This window comes from Mustela lutreola, chromosome 18, assembly GCF_030435805.1.
Source record: "Mustela lutreola isolate mMusLut2 chromosome 18, mMusLut2.pri, whole genome shotgun sequence".
In the NCBI taxonomy this organism is placed as follows: Eukaryota; Metazoa; Chordata; class Mammalia; order Carnivora; family Mustelidae; genus Mustela; species Mustela lutreola.
In genome coordinates, this window is record NC_081307.1 from 8224350 (window position 1) to 8242869 (window position 18520).

At 35.8% G+C, this 18520-nt stretch overlaps 1 protein-coding gene across 4 annotated transcripts in view; it reads left to right on the plus strand.

Annotated features, from left to right (window-relative positions):
* Nucleotides 1–18520, plus strand: part of NSD3 (nuclear receptor binding SET domain protein 3) — a 125881-nt gene that overhangs the window by 76200 nt on the left and 31161 nt on the right. For 3 of the 4 annotated variants that reach the window (XM_059155982.1, XM_059155983.1, XM_059155984.1), the window contains exons 8-14: nt 403–503; nt 2625–2670; nt 5576–5706; nt 6085–6213; nt 7114–7240; nt 15836–16033; nt 16504–16677. In XM_059155982.1, the coding sequence (XP_059011965.1) occupies nt 403–503; nt 2625–2670; nt 5576–5706; nt 6085–6213; nt 7114–7240; nt 15836–16033; nt 16504–16677 (906 nt within the window). Of the gene's footprint in view, nt 1–402; nt 504–2624; nt 2671–3561; nt 4047–5575; nt 5707–6084; nt 6214–7113; nt 7241–15835; nt 16034–16503; nt 16678–18520 lie in introns of those variants that run through there. The other variant, XM_059155985.1, reaches the window with a different exon arrangement.

Sequence of the window (18520 nt, forward strand, 5' to 3'; positions counted from 1 at the left end):
AAACCTTGCTAACTTGTTCCGGAAATTTTTTGATGACTCATTATTTCTAAAGCTTAACAAGCCCCTTGGCATCCAAATTAATGATTTGGTTTTGGCCACATCTTTGTGCCCTTTTCCCCTGTTGTTGTTAATAATATACAGTAGCAAAAATTCATATAGGTACACCAAACACCATTAAACATTTTACATAGAGGGTTAATTTAATTCATTTGTTAAAATGAAAAATATATAGTACAGATTGAATTTTTAGTGACTTACAGTTGAAAGACCAAAAGTAAAACAAAACAATTACAAAACAAAGTAATGGATAAGAAAAGCAGGGAATTGGATCAAATCTTAACTAAATGAATGTCAAGTCATCCTTAAATGAGTTTTTGTTTGTTCCTTTAAATCACCTCTTAGGCTCAGTAGAGAAGAAGCAACAGAGAAGATCGATTAGAACTCGTTCTGAATCAGAGAAATCTACCGAGGTTGTGCCAAAGAAGAAGATCAAAAAGGAGCAGGTTGGCTTCCTACATGTAGAGAGTTAAAACATTGTATTTGTAAATGTTGTGGCTTATATGGTATCTTAAAAGAAAGAGAAACTTTCCCCAAACTGGGTTTCCTTTTTCTGGACTATCTTATGCTTCTGTCCTAGTGAGTTCCAGTGCCCATTTCTAATACAGCCATCCCTATGATTCTGCTTCAAGCATTTTCACAGAAAGTAGTCAGGCTTCAGGGGATGGGAAGCCAGTGATTTAAGATTCTTAAAGAATTCCTCACATTTATTTTGAAATTTCTGTTATGAACAAAATGATTTCATGTTTTCATGATTTTTAGTACCCCCCCGTCCTTTAAATTTTGATTTTTTGTTTAAGCTGCTGGTATGTATTGTTTTTATTTTTTAAACAAATCAGATTAATTTAACTATGAGAGTTATATTTAAGACACAGATAATCATAGATGATCTGGTTTTTCTGTTGGTATCACAGATTTTTTGGAATGTTATTTTCCCAGTGGAATGGCACTCACCTGTGATTGAGTTATCAGAAACACCATTTAATAAGTAAAAACCAAAAAAGGAGGGACATTTGACTCAAGGGTATTAAACCAGTGTAATCAATGTAGTAATATGCATATTAAATTACCTTTTCAAAGAAAGTTTTAGAAACCATTATTCCTTGAAATTAAACTCACAATAAGAATTTTTCCTAACTTTATAAAGTGGAAGAATATCCATTTTTTATAGACCAGACAGCTGCTATTAAACAAAAAGAATTCTGAATAGTATTAGTTCCAGTAAGCTTTATATTTTTAAAACCACTTAATATGGAAGTGTGGACTTTTCTATTCAAATTATTCCCTTCACAATTTAAACTTCCAAACTTAAAAGGTGATTTTGTGGGTGCTCGATTGTATCTCCAAGCATGTAAAACAAATTTCCCAGGATCATTTAACTAAAATTTAAATAATATACTAATTTGTCATTCATTTACCATAATTAGCTTTCGTACTTAGGAAATTATATTCCAAAAAATCTTTCTAAGCTCTTGCAAATCTATAGCATTCATTACCAAAATGAGGTTGTGATTTTTCCAGCTGGTTCCCAAATTCAGTCTGTGACCAGTCAGTTTAAAATTAATTAGCAGAATGAATATAAAAAGTGGGACAAATTGTTAATGCCACTATGTTATAGTTAGTAGTAGAACAATATCAGTGACTGTTTAGAAGATTTTATATTTGTATTACTAATTGTATCTTATAAAAGCGCTTCTGTTGTATGTTTTTTTTACCTGTTGTAAAAAAAATAAAAAATTTTTTAAAAAGCTTAGAACAATCCTTAAATATTTACAAAATGTGTTTCAACATGCATATCTCACCACATCTTAAAGAAACCTAAAATTCAATTCATAGCTAAAACAGGAATTCCTCCAAACAGCATCCTTTCTTTAATTCCAATGGTTCAAGCCTCAAATTACCACGTGTTTTACATATACATTGGCAGAATAACTTCTGATCTCGCTCTCCTAATGTAGGATCAAGACACTGTTCATAAGACACTCAAGAAAGTGCTTTTGCAATATCACAAACTTATTTTCTTAAGTTTGTACTAGCAGCAAAAGTATTGAGCTTCCAGCTGTATGGAGCCCTGTAGCACTCTCTACAGAGAGGGTCCTGATTCCCAGCAACTTAGCTGTGAGTGCAGGCGCGGAAGGGTCTTAAAGTGGCGTGAGTTACATTAACCTGAGTATCATAGTAAGTAAAAATTTATCCTAACGTCTTTGGGGTGGGAGGGGTTTATAGCAGCATCGGGGCTGGTTGCAGAAACAACCCCTCTCCTGCCTCCCAGACACTGAGGAAAGGATTCCTGTTTTCTTCATATACCAAGGGAATGGTGGGAAAAGTCTTTGCTAGAGAGCATGTGGCTGTATGTTGTCACTTGGAATTCAGCATAGGCAACTAGGATTTAAACCCTCCCTGACCTTGAAACAGAGAAACTTTACCCAGAAGATGGGACGGAGTACAGATTTCAGATACATTAATCATTCATCATTACTTAGATTGATGGAAGTATTGTTTTTTTCCCTCTGTTAATTAAAAGTGAAAAAATTCCTCGTTAATGGTATATTTTTCTATCCAAACAGGTTGAAACGGTTCCTCAGGCTACAGTGAAGACTGGATTACAGAAAGGTGAGTTATTATAATGTTGCCTTGCATTTCCTTGATTAAAACCAATTTTTAAGAATTACTTATTTGTACTTCATGTATTTTTGTTTGTCTCTGTAAATCACTGTTGTTGCTCTTCAGTCAAAAATTTGTGTGAAATTGAAGTATTTCCTGGTGTGTGTGTATGTGTGTGTGTGTGTGTTTTAGAGTTGATCTTACTCTGTACCTCCATGTGTAAAGTCTTACTTGTTTTGGTAAATTGGAGAACACCATGTAGACTTGATACTGTTTCTAACTTTTCTCCATAAGATTCTGGGGTTTCACTGGTTTATAAACTAGGGATGTGACGAATCCATTTTTTTTGGTATTCGACTGAATACCGAATAGTAGCTATTAATGTTTGTCAAACATGGACTATGACAAATCAGACAAGACAACCCGATTGAAAAAAATCTTGCCACGTTTATTTTGACAGTGCTGTAAAATCTTTTTTTTTTTTTAATTAAAATGATTTGTAGCATATTTATGGCCATTATTAGATGACCTTATGCAAATCTTATTTGAGATATGCACAAAGTTTAAGAAACCTTAAACTTATATCCGTATTTTCTGTGTGCAATTTGACTACAGTACAAACTCCATAGCATGATTCGTGCGTTTTTGGTGAGATCATTCAAACTGTATTTGATACCTGTAGTTTACTCTGGGCAAATTGCATTATTTAAAAAAAAAAAAAAAACACCAGCCTCTCTGCATTCTCGGGGAGAAGTCTGCAGCGATGGTCTCCGTGGAGATCCTCAGCAGAACTGAACAGCCTCTCGGAGGGAACACTGCTTGGCGGAGCTCCAAGAAAAGACATCGCGATCGCTGCGAGATTAGGAGGCCTGATTGCGTTGTGTTTCCACCATTCCACAGGGTCGGCGGACCGGGGAGTGCAGGGCTCTGTCAGATTCAGTGACAGCTCCGTCTCCGCAGCGATTGAGGAAACTGTGGACTGAGATTCCTGTACAATTTCATCCCAGAAACTCCAGACTTGGAGTCTCCATGCAAGATTTCTTTGTCGGCGGCTCGATAAACAGTTTCTTTGTTTTCAATTTTGATTTCGCCAATCATCATTATTGGCCTTTTCCTGCCTGGTTTCTTCTTCAAGACTCTGAACAATTGCTTTAACATTCAGATGATTTTTTTTTTTTTGGTCTGAGCTGGATGGGTACAGCTTAAATCATGGGTCCAGCCTAAAAACCACCGTTTAACTTACACTGATCAATTTCAACATGGACTGTTTTTGTTTTTTTGTTTTTTGTTTTTAAATAAAGCATCATTAATGCACATCTGCAGGGTTTTGCCAAACAGCCCAAACTGTATACATTACAATCATTAAAGGCTCTTATTTTTTTTAATATTAGTGCCGTTATCATGGAGAACAGCATGGCAGCTGTCTTTGGCAGTCTGTCATTTTTCTAGCATTTTCAGAAACTCATCGGAAATGGCGGTACCTGTGTTTTCCCTTCGAAAGCCTCTCAGTACAGCACTCCTGTTCCTCTGTTAAAACTCCTTGTTAATCCAGTGATCTTTTAGGCCAAGGAAATACTTTGTGGTGGTGTTCTGGGTCCACACACCAGCAATGAAGGAGATAGATTTGTGTACTTGTGTTTTTTAATCAGCGTTAACATGGGCAGGCACCCTCATTTATAGATGTAAGGAAACATTCAGTGAAAAAACTTGTAGAATGGGATGTGATAACAAGGTTCCAGTAATCTGAGCAGTCTAAAGAGGCCCACATCCTCCACCACAGAACATGGCTATATTCCAAGTGCTACTCTCACTCAGCCTGTTGCGGATCTTCATGGCCTCAGGAGACTTGTTTCTCCATGGTCTCTTCTGGACTGCACACTTCCACCATAGCTTGCTGGGCTGATCTAGATGTCTGTTTGTTGTATGGAAATTTTGGGGGAAAAAAAATCCAAAACACAAACTGTGGGTTAAAATATTAACCGTCTCCTTGGTTCCCTGGTATTCACCGTGCCTGATCTGCACATTTCATCGTGGCTGTTTCTGTATAGCCTATACTGCATTAGCCCAAGAGATTGTTGCTTTGTAACTTTTTGCACTATTGTTTTGGCTGGATTTGTATTACACACAGTTTTAAAAAAATTCCACACTATTCTCTGCCTTTTTTTTTTTTTTCTTCATATTTATTCCTTCCCGCACAAATTCCACATAGAGGCCTCTCATCCAGCTCTTCGTGATTTGGCTGCACTTGAACATTGATTGTCCATTACAACCCTCAGCAATGTGCCTCCTAGATGGCATGACATATGTAGATGTGCTGCAGCACTTGTTAATGGTGACAATAAATGCCACTTCACCAAGGAAGTCTCAGATGAACAATTATGAACATCCAAAATTTATTCGGGGGGCAATAATCAACTGAATTGCAAAATTCGGGGGAAAATGGCACTATCCGTGTACGAATCGAATACAAATCAAAGATTTGTCACATCCCTAATAAAAACAAGATGGAGATGTCTCTGCGACCATATTTGTAAGCTACACAGTGTGTTGGGTTTTATGTCTTCCCCCTCCAAATTGAATGGTTCCTTGGATTGCTCCAAATCAATCGGCTGTCCTGTAGCTTTGAAAGAATTGGTTTTTAGCTTGGAACTTAGGCTCTGTTGACTGAAAATAGCTTTAGAGCAGGAGCACTGAATTAAATGTTTTAATAGAGCGGTTGTAAATTAAATCACTCACTATCAGGAAGGTCAGAAGCTTCTGAAGTTTTGACTCGTGACTTCAGCGTTACAAAGAGAGCTGTGCTTTTTCCACACTACAGATGAGTTTGGGGAAAGAAATAATCTCCCACAAACAAAAATGAAAACAACAAACCTTAAGCACTATTTTAGGATTAATTTCGGTATGTTGTATTAAGGTGCCAGCGAGATTTCAGATTCCTGTAAACCTCTAAAGAAAAGGAGTCGCGCCTCAACTGATGTAGAAATGACTAGCTCAGCGTACAGAGACACCTCTGACTCCGATTCCAGAGGACTGAGTGACCTGCAGGTAAGTATTTTCAAGGCTTGGGGCACCTTGCTCTCTTTTGCTTTGCAAGATGTACAAAATGCTTTGCCTGACTTATTTGGGGAGACTGTGGAATTTTTAAATACTCAGTGAATGAATCAGTTTGGTTATCTTGTAATTTACAAGTGTCTTAATTTTGCTGATCTCTTATGTAACAAACATAGTTTCTGTGTTTTTAAATTTCAACTACTGTTTCTCTCAAAACATTAGGCAAATGGTATCCAGGGGTTTTAGAAAGAAAGGGAAAATAAAGAGGTGTCAAGGTTTATTTGAGCAAATCTTGGTAGGATTTTCATAGCACCTCACTTGAAGGAAATTTTTCTTTCATTTTTCTTACAAAGTGTTATGTTTTCCATGTAGGTAGGCTTTGGAAAGCAAGTAGATAGCCCTTCCGCTACTGCAGATGCAGATGTTTCTGATGTGCAGTCCGTGGATTCAAGTTTGTCAAGAAGAGGCGTTGGAGTCAGTAGGAAGGACACTGTGTGTCAGGTAGGCCAGCGACGGATAGCTTGAAATAATTGCTGTTAACAGTCCGCCAGTAATATACTTATCCTTCAGCTGGAGAAAGTAATATCTTTCTACATTATATTACTTTAAAGCTATAGGTAAAAGCCATGTCTGGCTCTTTTCTGCCCACACAAGTGCCGGTCTTCATTGTGATACTCAGTTATCAATTAGAGGTACATGGGGGATATCTGGCTGACTCAGTCGGTAGCACATGGAACTCTTGATCCTTGGGTTTGTGAGTTCGAGCCCCATGTTGGGCCTAGAGCTTACTTACCAAAAAAGTAAATGGCAGATGATTTATTTTAAAAAACATTTTCCTAAATTTAAGTTGGTATTACCTCTTGTGATGTATATTTACCCTTTTTGAAAAACACTGCTTTGCACTGTGAAGAAAGGTTCAAGTAGTGCAGATTCCAAAGAAGGAATCATGAAAGAAGTATGCCTTTTAAACTTTATACCATATTGGGTCTGGAAATAGTTATCTAATTCAATGGTTCTTTTTTTTTTTTTTTAATGTATTAAATATAGGAGTCTCCCTATATTTTTATTATTTTGTCATGATGAGCAGTGGATGGTGTATGGGATTGTTGAATCACTCTATTATACACCTGAAACCAATGTAGGACTGTGTTAACTAAGTGGAATTAAAATTAAAACTTTAAAAAAAAATAAAAAATTAACTTTAACGGTTCTTAAAGTGAGGACCAAGGACGAGCAGCATCAGCATTGTCAGAATACTTGATAGAAATGCAAATTCAGCACCCTAGATCTGCTGAATCAGAAACTGGGAGAGGGACCCAGTAGTCTGAGTCTTAACAGACCCCACAAGTGATTCTGATGGCTGCTAAAGTTTGAGAACTACTGCTTTTTGCCATATTGCAGATCTGTGAAAACTCTGGTGACTCTCTGATCCCCTGTGAGGGAGAGTGCTGCAAACACTTTCACCTGGAGTGCCTGGGATTGGCATCACTCCCTGATGGAAAGTTTATCTGTGTGGAATGTAAAACCGGTAAGTTTACTTAGTTTGATCAATACGAAAAGACAGGTAGGAAGGAATGCGCCATGCCAGCATCCCCCATGACATCTAGTTCTTTTACCACTGTTACGTAGCTCTCATCCCCCACTCCCATAGATATTTCAGCAAATTAAGACCATTCAGAGATTGGGATTCCTAAAATCCAAAGAGTGGTTAGCAGTATTACTTTCAAATTCCCTCTTACCTGTGCTTTTATCGTGAAATCTATCAAATCATTGAGATGGATTTGTATCAAAACAACTATGCAAAATATGTAGATTGAATTATTTTTTAGATGGGTTTGTGAGTTTTGTGTTAAATAGATTGGGTTAAGGTCCCTTGACTTTAATATTAAAGACTGGAATAAGCATCAATCACAATCTATAACCAGGGTTCCTATATTTTTATTGGAAAGGTGGAACTACTGGAAGTTGTTTTTTGGATACTGGGGGTTTTGGATTCACCATTTTTTCTTACTCCTACCTCATACAGACTACTGCTGATCAAAATAATTTGTGGAGGAAGTTTAACACTTTACCCAAAGTCAAAAGGCAACATATAATGAAACTGAGATTTAAGCCCGGGAAGTAGCTTAACCCCAGATTCTTTACACTTTATTATTGCCTTCTACTGACTTGACTAAGTAGGGTGAAGGTTGTATTTCCTATGTCATATATCCTAACACAGATACATACATACATACACATGGAAAAATTAAGCTATAAAAGCTGTTTTGAACCTGTAACTTGTATTTTCCCCTATATAAAATATTATTTATTACATTTAGACTCTGCAGTAAAATTTTTGAACAGTTTGCCACTGGCAGCCTCAGGGTCAGATTAGCTGCACATTCTTTTATTCGTCTCTCAAAATGTGTTTTCAGTGTGTGAACAAGAATCAGGCACATATTCCTGGTTCCCCACATTCTCTATCATCTTTCTCTAAAATCCTATCACTCCAGTCACTTAGGTAATCTGCCTGGCCCCTTTAAGCACTTAAGTTGCAATCTCTGTTATAAACTACTGATAGGAAGGACCATATTTTGTGGTATTAGAATACTCTGAGGGCTTCTCTCCTAACTCTAGAACTCAGCAGAGCAGAATTGTGCCAACAAACTCGAGATATAATCTACTTTGGCCCACATCTATTAGAAAATTTAAAAGAGAAATTTTCTTTAAAAACAATACATAGAGCAAAGTTGGAAGACTTACTTCCTGATTTAAAAATTTGCTACAAAGCAAAAATAATGATAATAATAATTTTTTTTAGCTTGAAAAATAAAAATTTACTACAATGCTACAGTAATTAAAACAATGTGGTATTGGCATGAAGGTGGAATTATAAACCAGTGGAATAGAATAAGGAGCCCAGAAATAAACATTCACACATTTGGTCAAATGATTTTTTGACAAGGATGCAAAGACTATTCAATGGGAAAGGACAGTCTTTTCAACAAATGGTGCTGGGAAAACTGGATATCTACATGCAAAAGAATGAAGTTGAAACTTTACCTAACAACAGTGTATAAAAACTAATTCAAATGGATCAAAGACCAAAACATATGAGCTAAAACTATAAAAATCTTAGAAGAAAACATAGGGGGAAAACTTCGTAACATTGGTTTTGACATTGATTTTCTAGATACAACACCAAAGGCATGGGTGACAAAAGAAAAAATAAACAAATTGAGCTTTATCAAAATTAAAAACTTTGAACACCATGAACAAACTGAAAAAGCAACCCATAAAATGGGAGAAAGTATTGACAAATTCCATGTCTGAAAAGGGATTAATGTCCGGAATGTGTAAGGAACTAACAATTCAGCAACAAAAACCCAAACAACCCAATTGGACAAAGGAATTGGATAGGCATTCCTTCAAGGAAGATCTACAAATTGGTCAATAAACACATGAAAAAATGTTCAACACCATTAGTAATCAGGGAGATAAAAATTAAAATCACCTGAGATGCCACTGCAATGGCTATTATTTAAAAAAGAAGAAGAAGAAGTAGTAGTGTTGGTCAGGATATGGAGAAATTGGAATTTTTGTATGCTGTCAGCAGGAAAGCAACATGGTACAGCCTCTGTGGAAAAGAGTTTGGCAGTTCCTCAAAAAATTAAAACATAGATTTACGGTATGAGTCAACAATTCCCCTTCTGGGTGTATACCCAAAAGAACAGAAAGTAGAGACTCAAACATATTTGTACACCCATATTCACTGCAGCATTATTCATAATAGCCAAATGGTGGAAATGATCCAAGTGTCCACTGATGAGTGAATGGATAGATAAAATGTGGTATGTACATGCCGTAGGATGTTTTTTTAAAATGAAATTCTAATACATGCTATAACATGGATGAGCCTCGAGGAGATGACTGTACATAAAATAAGATAGTCACAAAGGACAAATATTATTTGATTGCACTTCTATGAGTTACCTAGAGTAGTAAAATTTATAGAGACAGAAAGTAGAGCAGTTTTTACCAAGGTGCTGTTTTTGTTATTGTTTTGTTTTGTTTGTTTGGAGTGGTTTTTTTGTTTGTTTGTTTGTTTAGTTTTTACCAGAGAGTAATGGGGAGTTATTGTTTAAATGGGTATAGAAATTCAGGATGGAATGATGAAAAAATCCTGGAGAGAGATAGTGGTGACGGTTGCAAAATAGTGAGTATTTAATTCATGGAACTGTACATTCAGAAATGGTTAAAATGTTAAATTCTATATTGTACATTTTAAACAACAATTTGAAAGACAATTTTTTAATTTTTAAAAAATTGCTTTTGGGGATGCTTGGGTGGCTCAGTCAGTTGAGCATCCCACTCTTGATTTTGGCTCAGGTCATGATCTCAGTGTTGTGGGATTGAGCCCCACGTAGGGCTTCATACTCAGCTCAAAGTCTGCTTGAGATTCTTTCACTTTCCTTCCTTCCTGCCCTTCCCCCTACACGCTCTCTCTCTCATACACACACACACACACACTTTCTCTGAAATAAATAAGTAAATAAATAAATAATCTTTTAAAGATTGCTTTCGATTTATTTATTATTACATGAAAATGAAAATTACTTTGATACTAATTTGTTATCTTTCTAACAGATTAGGAGTAAAAGTTTCAAACTATCGTTTACGATCATTTAGAAAGTTTTCTTTTGTTTATCAAAAGACAGATACTTTGCGTGTAGAAAATATAAATACATGCCTAGTAAGTTCTTATACTATCACTCTTTTTAAAAAACAAAATTATTTATTTATTTATTTGACAGACAGAGATCACAAGTAGGCAGAGAGGCAGGCAGGGGAGGGGGAAGCAGGCTCCCTGCTGAGCAGAGAGCCTGATGCGGGGCTCTGTCCCAGGTTCCTGAGATTTTGACCTGAGCCCTAGGCAGAGGCTTTAACCCACTGAACCACCCAGGTGCCCCTTATATATTACATATAAGTAATAAGTATGTTATTTTCATACTTATAAGACAAATGTGATTTCTGGAAAGAGAGCACTTTCATTTGACCTTGTGAATAAATGTATAATTATCAAGTTTACTTATTATTATAAATGAAGACCCTGTCCTACTGAGAAGGGAGGATATTAGAAGCACTCATATCCTAGGGCTCTAAACTTAAGTCTTTATTAAAGGGGTTTGATAGTTCAGCTATTAGTATAACAGTGTCACTGGTTATAACATTTTTTGTTTATATTAGACCTATTTTGATCATTATGCAAATAAAAGCCCCCTTCCCTTTTTTTTACATAGGGCAATTTAATCATTTTGGCAAAGTTTAACCTTTAAAATTTTTTAAATTTCTCAAAGTTATTTTTAAAATAATAATATTACTTTCATATATACATACATGTTGATGTATAATTTGAAATTATAGATTTGTAACAAGACAACAACCAAAAAAACCTTATCATACTTTATTTATAACCAAGCCAGTTTAAAAGATACATATTTGAACATCAAAGTTGTAAGTACTAACTTTAAAGAATTTTTTTTTTTTTTAAAGATTTTATTTATTTATTTGTTAGAGCACAAGAGCAGGGTGAGGAGCAGAGGGAGAAGCAGACTCCCGATAAGGAGCTCTATCCAGAGACTCCAGGATCATTACCGGAGCCAAAGGCAGATTCTTAACTGTCTGAGTCACCCAGGTGCCCCTTTAAAGAATTTTTATAATTCAGCCAATTTGTAAAGGTCAGGTACTTCCAAAATAAAATCTTTCTGTAAAAAATCAAAACAAAAAACTATTTCATTAACAGAAACTATTCCATTTTTTTTCAGATTTTTTATAGCATTATAAGAAAAATGGGCAAAAGACTTGAACACTTTCCAAAAGATGATATCCAAAGCCAGTAAATAATAAATTTTAATCACTTAAAATTCTGTACGTAAAATGGACACACAGTGAAAACGCCTATCCTAATAAAAGAGGCAGGAAATTAGCCACAGAAAAGACAATTACCTTCAAAGAATAACAAAAGAAATAACAAAAATGTTATAATTTGAAGTTCTTTGTTTACAACTAAACATTTTTTTCTGTCTTTATTGAGTCTCTAGTGAATGATCAGTTCATGGTTTGTCTATTTGTGTATTGTGGTAGTAAAGATGTTCCTTGCATTTGTTAGTATTTTAAATTTATTTCTAATTAGACAAATAGTATATAAATACCATCTTAAGAAAATGTTATAGTTCAAGCAGGTGTATGTACACCCACATACACCTACACACACTTAATGTAACATTTTTGTGTGTATGGTAACAAAAATGTATTAATTGTTCTGCAGCTTGCTTTTTTCACTATCTTGGAGCTCTTTTTATGTCAATACAAATATGTTCTATTTAATTTACTACATAGTGTTCCATAGTATGCATATATTACAGTTCTATGCATATATTACTGTTCTCCTATTGAAGGACATTCGAGTTGCTTTTAGTTCTTTGCACTTACAAACAGTGCTTCAGTCAACATGCTTTTACATGTACAAGTCTTCCCCGACATAGACAGCAAAAACAGAACTTCTAGGTCACAGAAAGTGAATGTACAATTGATGGATACTGCCCTGTAGCCTTCTAAGGTAGTTCCTTCCAACCTGAACTCCTACTAGCAATATATCAGAGCACCTGTTTCCTCTTACTTCATCTACAGTTTGTATCATCAAACACTTTTTTCTTGTTTGATGAATTTTTAAAATGTTACTTGGGTTTAATTAGCACTTATCTGATTACTAGTGAAGTTGAGGGTTTTTTTCCCACATGTTTATTGGTTGTTTGTCTTTCTGCTTTCTGTAAACTGCCTCTTCATATTCTGCCCACTTTATTTATTTATATATTTATTCATTCATTCAGTCAGTCATTTTTAAGTAAGCCCTCTGGCTCAATGTGGGGCTTGAACTCACCACCCACGATCAAGAGTCACATGCTGTACTGTCTGAGCCAGCGAGGCACTCCTGCCCACTTTTTTATTAGGCTGTTCTGTTTCTTTATTGATTCATAATTCTGTTTAAATCTTGTTCAGTTACCTTTGCTTATTTGTTGCATATATTTTCTCCGTATGTGATGTATTTTTCCACATCTGCCCTGTTCCTTCTTTTTTACCTGTTCTATTCTAATTGACATTATTTCTAGCTTTAAATGTTTGGCAGATTGTAGAACCTTCTGAGCTTAAAGTTTTCTTTGTAGGAAGGCTTTTAATTATAGGTTCAATTTTTAAATAATTTATGGAACTATTCATGGGTGTTGGTAATTATGCATTTTTAAGAATTTGTCCGTTCATGTAAATTTTCAAATTTATTGATAAAAATGTAGTGATATCCTTTTGTTTTTTTAATAGTTGTAGTGATGTACCATTTCTCATATTGTTAATATTGGTGCCTTTTCTCCCTTTATTAGTCACTCTTGCCAGAGATATCAGTTTTATTAATCTTTTTCTTTTTTTTTTTTTAAGATTTTATTTATTTATTTGACAGAGAGAAATCACAAGTAGATGGAGAGGCAGGCAGAGAGAGAGAGAGAGAGGGAAGCAGGCTCCCTGCTGAGCAGAGAGCCCAATGCGGGACTGGATCTCAGGACCCTGAGATCATAACCTGAGCCGAAGGCAGCGGCTTAACCCACTGAGCCACCCAGGCGCCCTATTAATCTTTTTCAAAAAAACAACTGTTGGATTTTTTAATCCTTCCCAGTGTATATTAATTTCACTTCATTCATGAAGAGTGCCTTTACTGGATATAAAATGGTGGCTTAGTAACAGTTTTCTTTCAGCCCTTTAGAGATAATGTCTCATTGTTTTCTGACTTCCATTTTTCCCTTGCTGTCAGCTCTCAGTCTTACTGTTGCTTCTTAGAAGGTCATTCATTGTCTTTTCTGTGGGTATTATTAGTATTTGTTTTAATAAATAAATTTTATTTTTCTTTGTTCTCTTTGTTCTTGATTTACTACAGTTTGAATAAGATGTACAGTTGTGATTTTGTTTTACATTAGGATTATGAGTTTTCGTTTTATGTCTGTTTTAGGAAATTGTAAGTGACTAATGGAATCTGTCTTGTCTTTGGTAATTTCTTTTACTTATTCTTGATTGGGAAGACCTTCCCACTCTCACCTCCCATATGTTGAAAAATTCTGTTCTGGGTTTTCTATGGATTAATTTTATTATCGAGTGAGAAGTGAAGATCTAAATTTTTTTTTAGTGCCTTATCTCCAGATTGATCAATTATTCTAGCAAATCAATTATTCTAGCCAAATTTATTAAATAACCCTTGAAGCATTCCATGCTCATGGATTGGAAGAAAAAACATTGTTAAAATTTCTGTACCACCGAAAACAATCTACACATTTAATGCAATGCCTGTCAAAATACCACCAGAATTTTTCACAGTGCTGGAACAAGCAGTCCTAAAATTTGTATGGAACCACAAAAGACCCAAATAGCCAAAGCAATTCTGAAAGCCTCACAATTCTGGACTTCAAGCTATATTACAAAGCTGTGGTCATCAGAACAGTATGGTACTGGCACAAAAAACAGACACATAGATCAGTGGAACAGAACAGAGAGCCCAGACATGGACCCACAAACTGTATGGTCAACTAATCTTCAACAAAGCAGTTAAGAGTATACAATAGAAAAAAGACAGTCTCTTCAACAAATGGTGTTGGGCAGACCGGACAGCCACATGCAAAAGAATGAAACTGGACCGTTTCATACATCATACACAAAAATACATTCAAAATAGATGAAAGACTTATGTGTGAGACAGGAAACCATAAAAATCCTAAAGGAAAACACAGGTAGAAACCTCTTTGAACACAGCCTTAGAGACTTCTTATTGGACATGTTGCCATAGGCAAGGGAAACAAAAGCAAAAATGAGCTATTGGGACTTTATCAAGATAAAGATCTTTTGCACAGTAAAGGAAACAATGAACAAAACTAAAAAGCAGCCTATTAAATAGGAGAAGATATTTTCAAATGATATAGCTGATAGAATGTTAGTATCCAAAATCTATAAAGAACTTATCAAACTCACACCCAAAACAAATAATCCGTTTAATAAATGGGTAGAAGACATGAATAGACACTTTTCCAACGAATACATCCAGATGGCGAACAGACACATGAAAGGATGTTCAACATCACTCATCATCAGGGAAATACAAATCAAAACCACTATGAGATACCACCTGGCTGAAATTAATAACACAAGACACAACAGATGTTGTCAAGGATGCAGAGAAAGGGTAACCCTCTTGTTAGGATGCAAACTGGTGCAGCCACTCTGGAGATCAGTTTGGAGGTTCCTAACAAAGTTAAAACTAGAACCACCCTATGATCCAGCAATTGTACTACTAGGTATTTACCAAAGGATACAAAAATACGGATTGGAAGGGATACGTGTACCCGATGTGTATAGCAGCATTTTCAACAATAGCCCAACTATGGAGAGAGCCCAAATGTCTATCAACTGATGAATGGATAAAGAACGTGTGTGTGTGTGTGTGTGTGTGTGTGTGTGTGTGTGTGTGTGTGTGTGTGTAATGGAATATTATTCAGCCATCAAAAAGAATGAAATCTGGCCATTTGCAATGATGTGGATGGAGGTAGAGTGCATTATGGTACGTGACGTAAGTCAGAGAAAGACAAATACCATATGCTGTCACTCGTGAGGAATTTAAGTAAGAAAACAGATAAACATGGGAAGGGGGAAAACTAAAAAGAGAGAGGGAAACAAGCCATAAATGACTCTTAACTATAGAGAATAAACTGCTGGGTGATGGAGAGAGGGGGTGGGGAATAGGCTAGATGGGTGATGGGTATTAAAGAGGGCACTTTTTTTAATGAGCACTGGGTGTTGCATGTAAGTGATGAGTCACTGAATTCTCCAGAAACCAGTGTTGCACTGTAAATTAACTAAAATTAAAATAAAAAATGAATTAAAATAAATAAGCTTTTAATTTAATGACTTATTTTTCAATACCTTTTTTGTATGAAATTCTTACACATAATACTACTGTCTTTTTGGGGAGTAGCTCTTTGATGTCATTTTCTGCTTCTATTTAAAAAGAATATGCTTTATTTAATCTGTGTTTTCTCAACCAATTTTTCAGGACAGCACCCTTGTTTTTCATGTAAAGTGTCTGGTACAGATGTGAAGCGTTGTTCTGTTGGCGCTTGTGGGAAATTTTATCATGAAGCCTGTGTCCGCAAATTCCCCACTGCCATCTTTGAATCAAAAGGATTCCGCTGTCCTCAGCACTGTTGCTCTGCCTGTTCCATGGAGAAAGATATCTACAAAGCAAGTAAAGGTAAAACAGAGTTAAAAAGGGGGACTAAGGTTTTTTTCTTTTTAAGTGCAGTAGCTAATAATAAGCACATCATTTTGAGGAGTATTAGGTAATTATCCATCTCTGCATCTGTAGATACAACCGCTCAGCCACAATAGCAACGGTAAGTAGAGATTAGGTTCTAATTCAGATCATGAGAAGAAAATTCCATACATTCAAAGTTACCCTTGAAAATTTCTTTCACAGGTGGTTTTGAGACCGTCATCTCTCCAGCACTGGAGCAAACAAGTTTTTCTTTGAGTGATCTCTCAATGGGTCCTGCGTTTAGGGTCCTGCATAGGAATAATAGAGCCACATGTATGGAGAAAAATATTATCTTACCATAACAGCATCACATGGAACCCAAAAGAGCCCAAATCCAAAAAGCTCATTTATAGCCAGCTGATTCCTAATTATGTAGATTTTGTTTTTTCTGGTTTGTCTTTAAACAGGTCGCATGATGCGATGTTTGAGATGTCCAGTAGCCTATCACTCTGGAGATGCTTGCATTGCTGCCGGCAGCATATTTGTATCCTCCTACATGCTCATCTGTAGTAATCATTCCAAACGGAGCAGCAGTTCTTCCTCTGCCATAAATGTAGGCTTTTGTTTCGTTTGTGCGAGAGGTGAGTGTCAGTCCTTTCCCTTTCTTTCTTTGAGTTCATTGGCATATTTCTCCATCAAACTAGAGTTTCAGTAATATCCCTGAGAGAGTAACACTTTTCAGTAGTCCCTTTGTAACATTAAACTTTCAAATTGTTAGAACATTAATTCTTCTCTAATGTCTGCATTTTTTGAATAATTTAGAATTACAGATAAGTTCTTAGTGTTTCTGTATGGAGCATCAAAAGATTAATCTATTCCCTTCTGTAAACAATTCTATTCAAAGTAGACTCTTCCCATGTCATATTCTTTAATCCAGAGTTTTTGCCTGATTGAGATTTCACTTGGAAGGCAAGAGGAGCACATTTATTTTTTAATTGTTTATGTTGTATTTTATCATATTTTGGTCTGGCATTGAAGAAGGCCTGATGGGATACAGCCAAGACAACATATTTGGTGGTGGTAGCTAAGAGCCAGCAATACAAGCTTTCTTACTTGCCACCTGTTGATATTTAAGTATGCCAAGAGATTGATCAAGTAAGAGCAATATTGTGTCCCTGAGGGGGTCAGTGAACTTGAGTTTGTAATAAATATAAAATAGAATTTCTTTAGTTGAATATATTACAGAATATTCAGTTTTACAGAGTGTCTCAGCTATATTATAATAAAACAACCTCTAGTATTTATTAAACATTTTAGAAATTAATGAATATCCCCTAATGCAATTTGGTTTGTTTTTGGTTTTGGTTGTTTATTTTTTTAAGTACAAGTGCCAAGTTTTCTGAACTTACCCTAGTGGTGAAATAATTGAAAGGACTCCAAGGTGTATCAAACTTACTAAATTATATTTAGACTAAACTGAAGATGAGGTGTTTGGTTTGGTTTTGGTTTTATTTGGTTTTTTGTTTTTTGCTTTAGGAGATAGTTCTTTTAATTTAGTGAAAGTACTATAAAGTATTTTAAAATAGAATTTAGGTAGTGTGACAGATCTTGAGTTGTTTTGGTTTTGTGTCTTTTGTTTAAAAAAAAAAAAATAGCCAGAGGAGGTTGGTAGTAAAAGATCAAGTAAGTGGCAGCCCTTCTGGCAGCCAGCTGAGTCCATTGTATGTACAGCCTTCAGTTTGCCAGAGTTTGTGGTGAGCACTTGGGGCTGTCTCCCATTAAGAGAGGGAACATTGTGTCTTTCTCTAGCAGAGTAAGAACAGCTGTATTCTGCTCTGAAACCTGGCTGTTACCTGGAGGAGTAGGTCTGAAATGTTTTGTGCCACATTATAATAGGTGGCAGAAAGGATTCAAAATCATCCAAAGAAATAAAAAGTCACCCCTGATGTCTTTACGGTCTCCCCATGCCCAAGAAAGTAATGGTAGTTTAGAAATAGTGAGTTATCAACTGACTGGCTAGCTTTAGAGACTTCACACAGATGAGTGTCAGTGATAACATGAAGTCTGTTATCACCTTGTAAATGTTTTATTCTGTGTTGCTGGGCACTTAATATTACTTGCTTTTACTAGGACTCATGCTAGAGAGTGTGTAACTGAGCCAACATTTTATTTTATTAAATTTATATATTTGAGATAGAGCAACAGCAAGAGAGTGAGGGGGGGTGCGCATGAGCAGAGGGGTGGGGAGGCAGAGGGAGAAGCAGGCTCTCCAAGCAAGGAGCCAGATGCGGGGCTCAATCCCAGGGCAACCACTTAACTGACTGGGCTACCTAGGCACCCCTGAGCCAACATTTTAAGTGTCAACTTTATAATTATCATGTTGGCTTACTTGGAGTACATTCTGAATCAAGTACCATCAGTACATTAACCCCTTCTTTCTTTTCATTCAACAATTGAGAAACATTTAAAACTGGCATTTTCAAT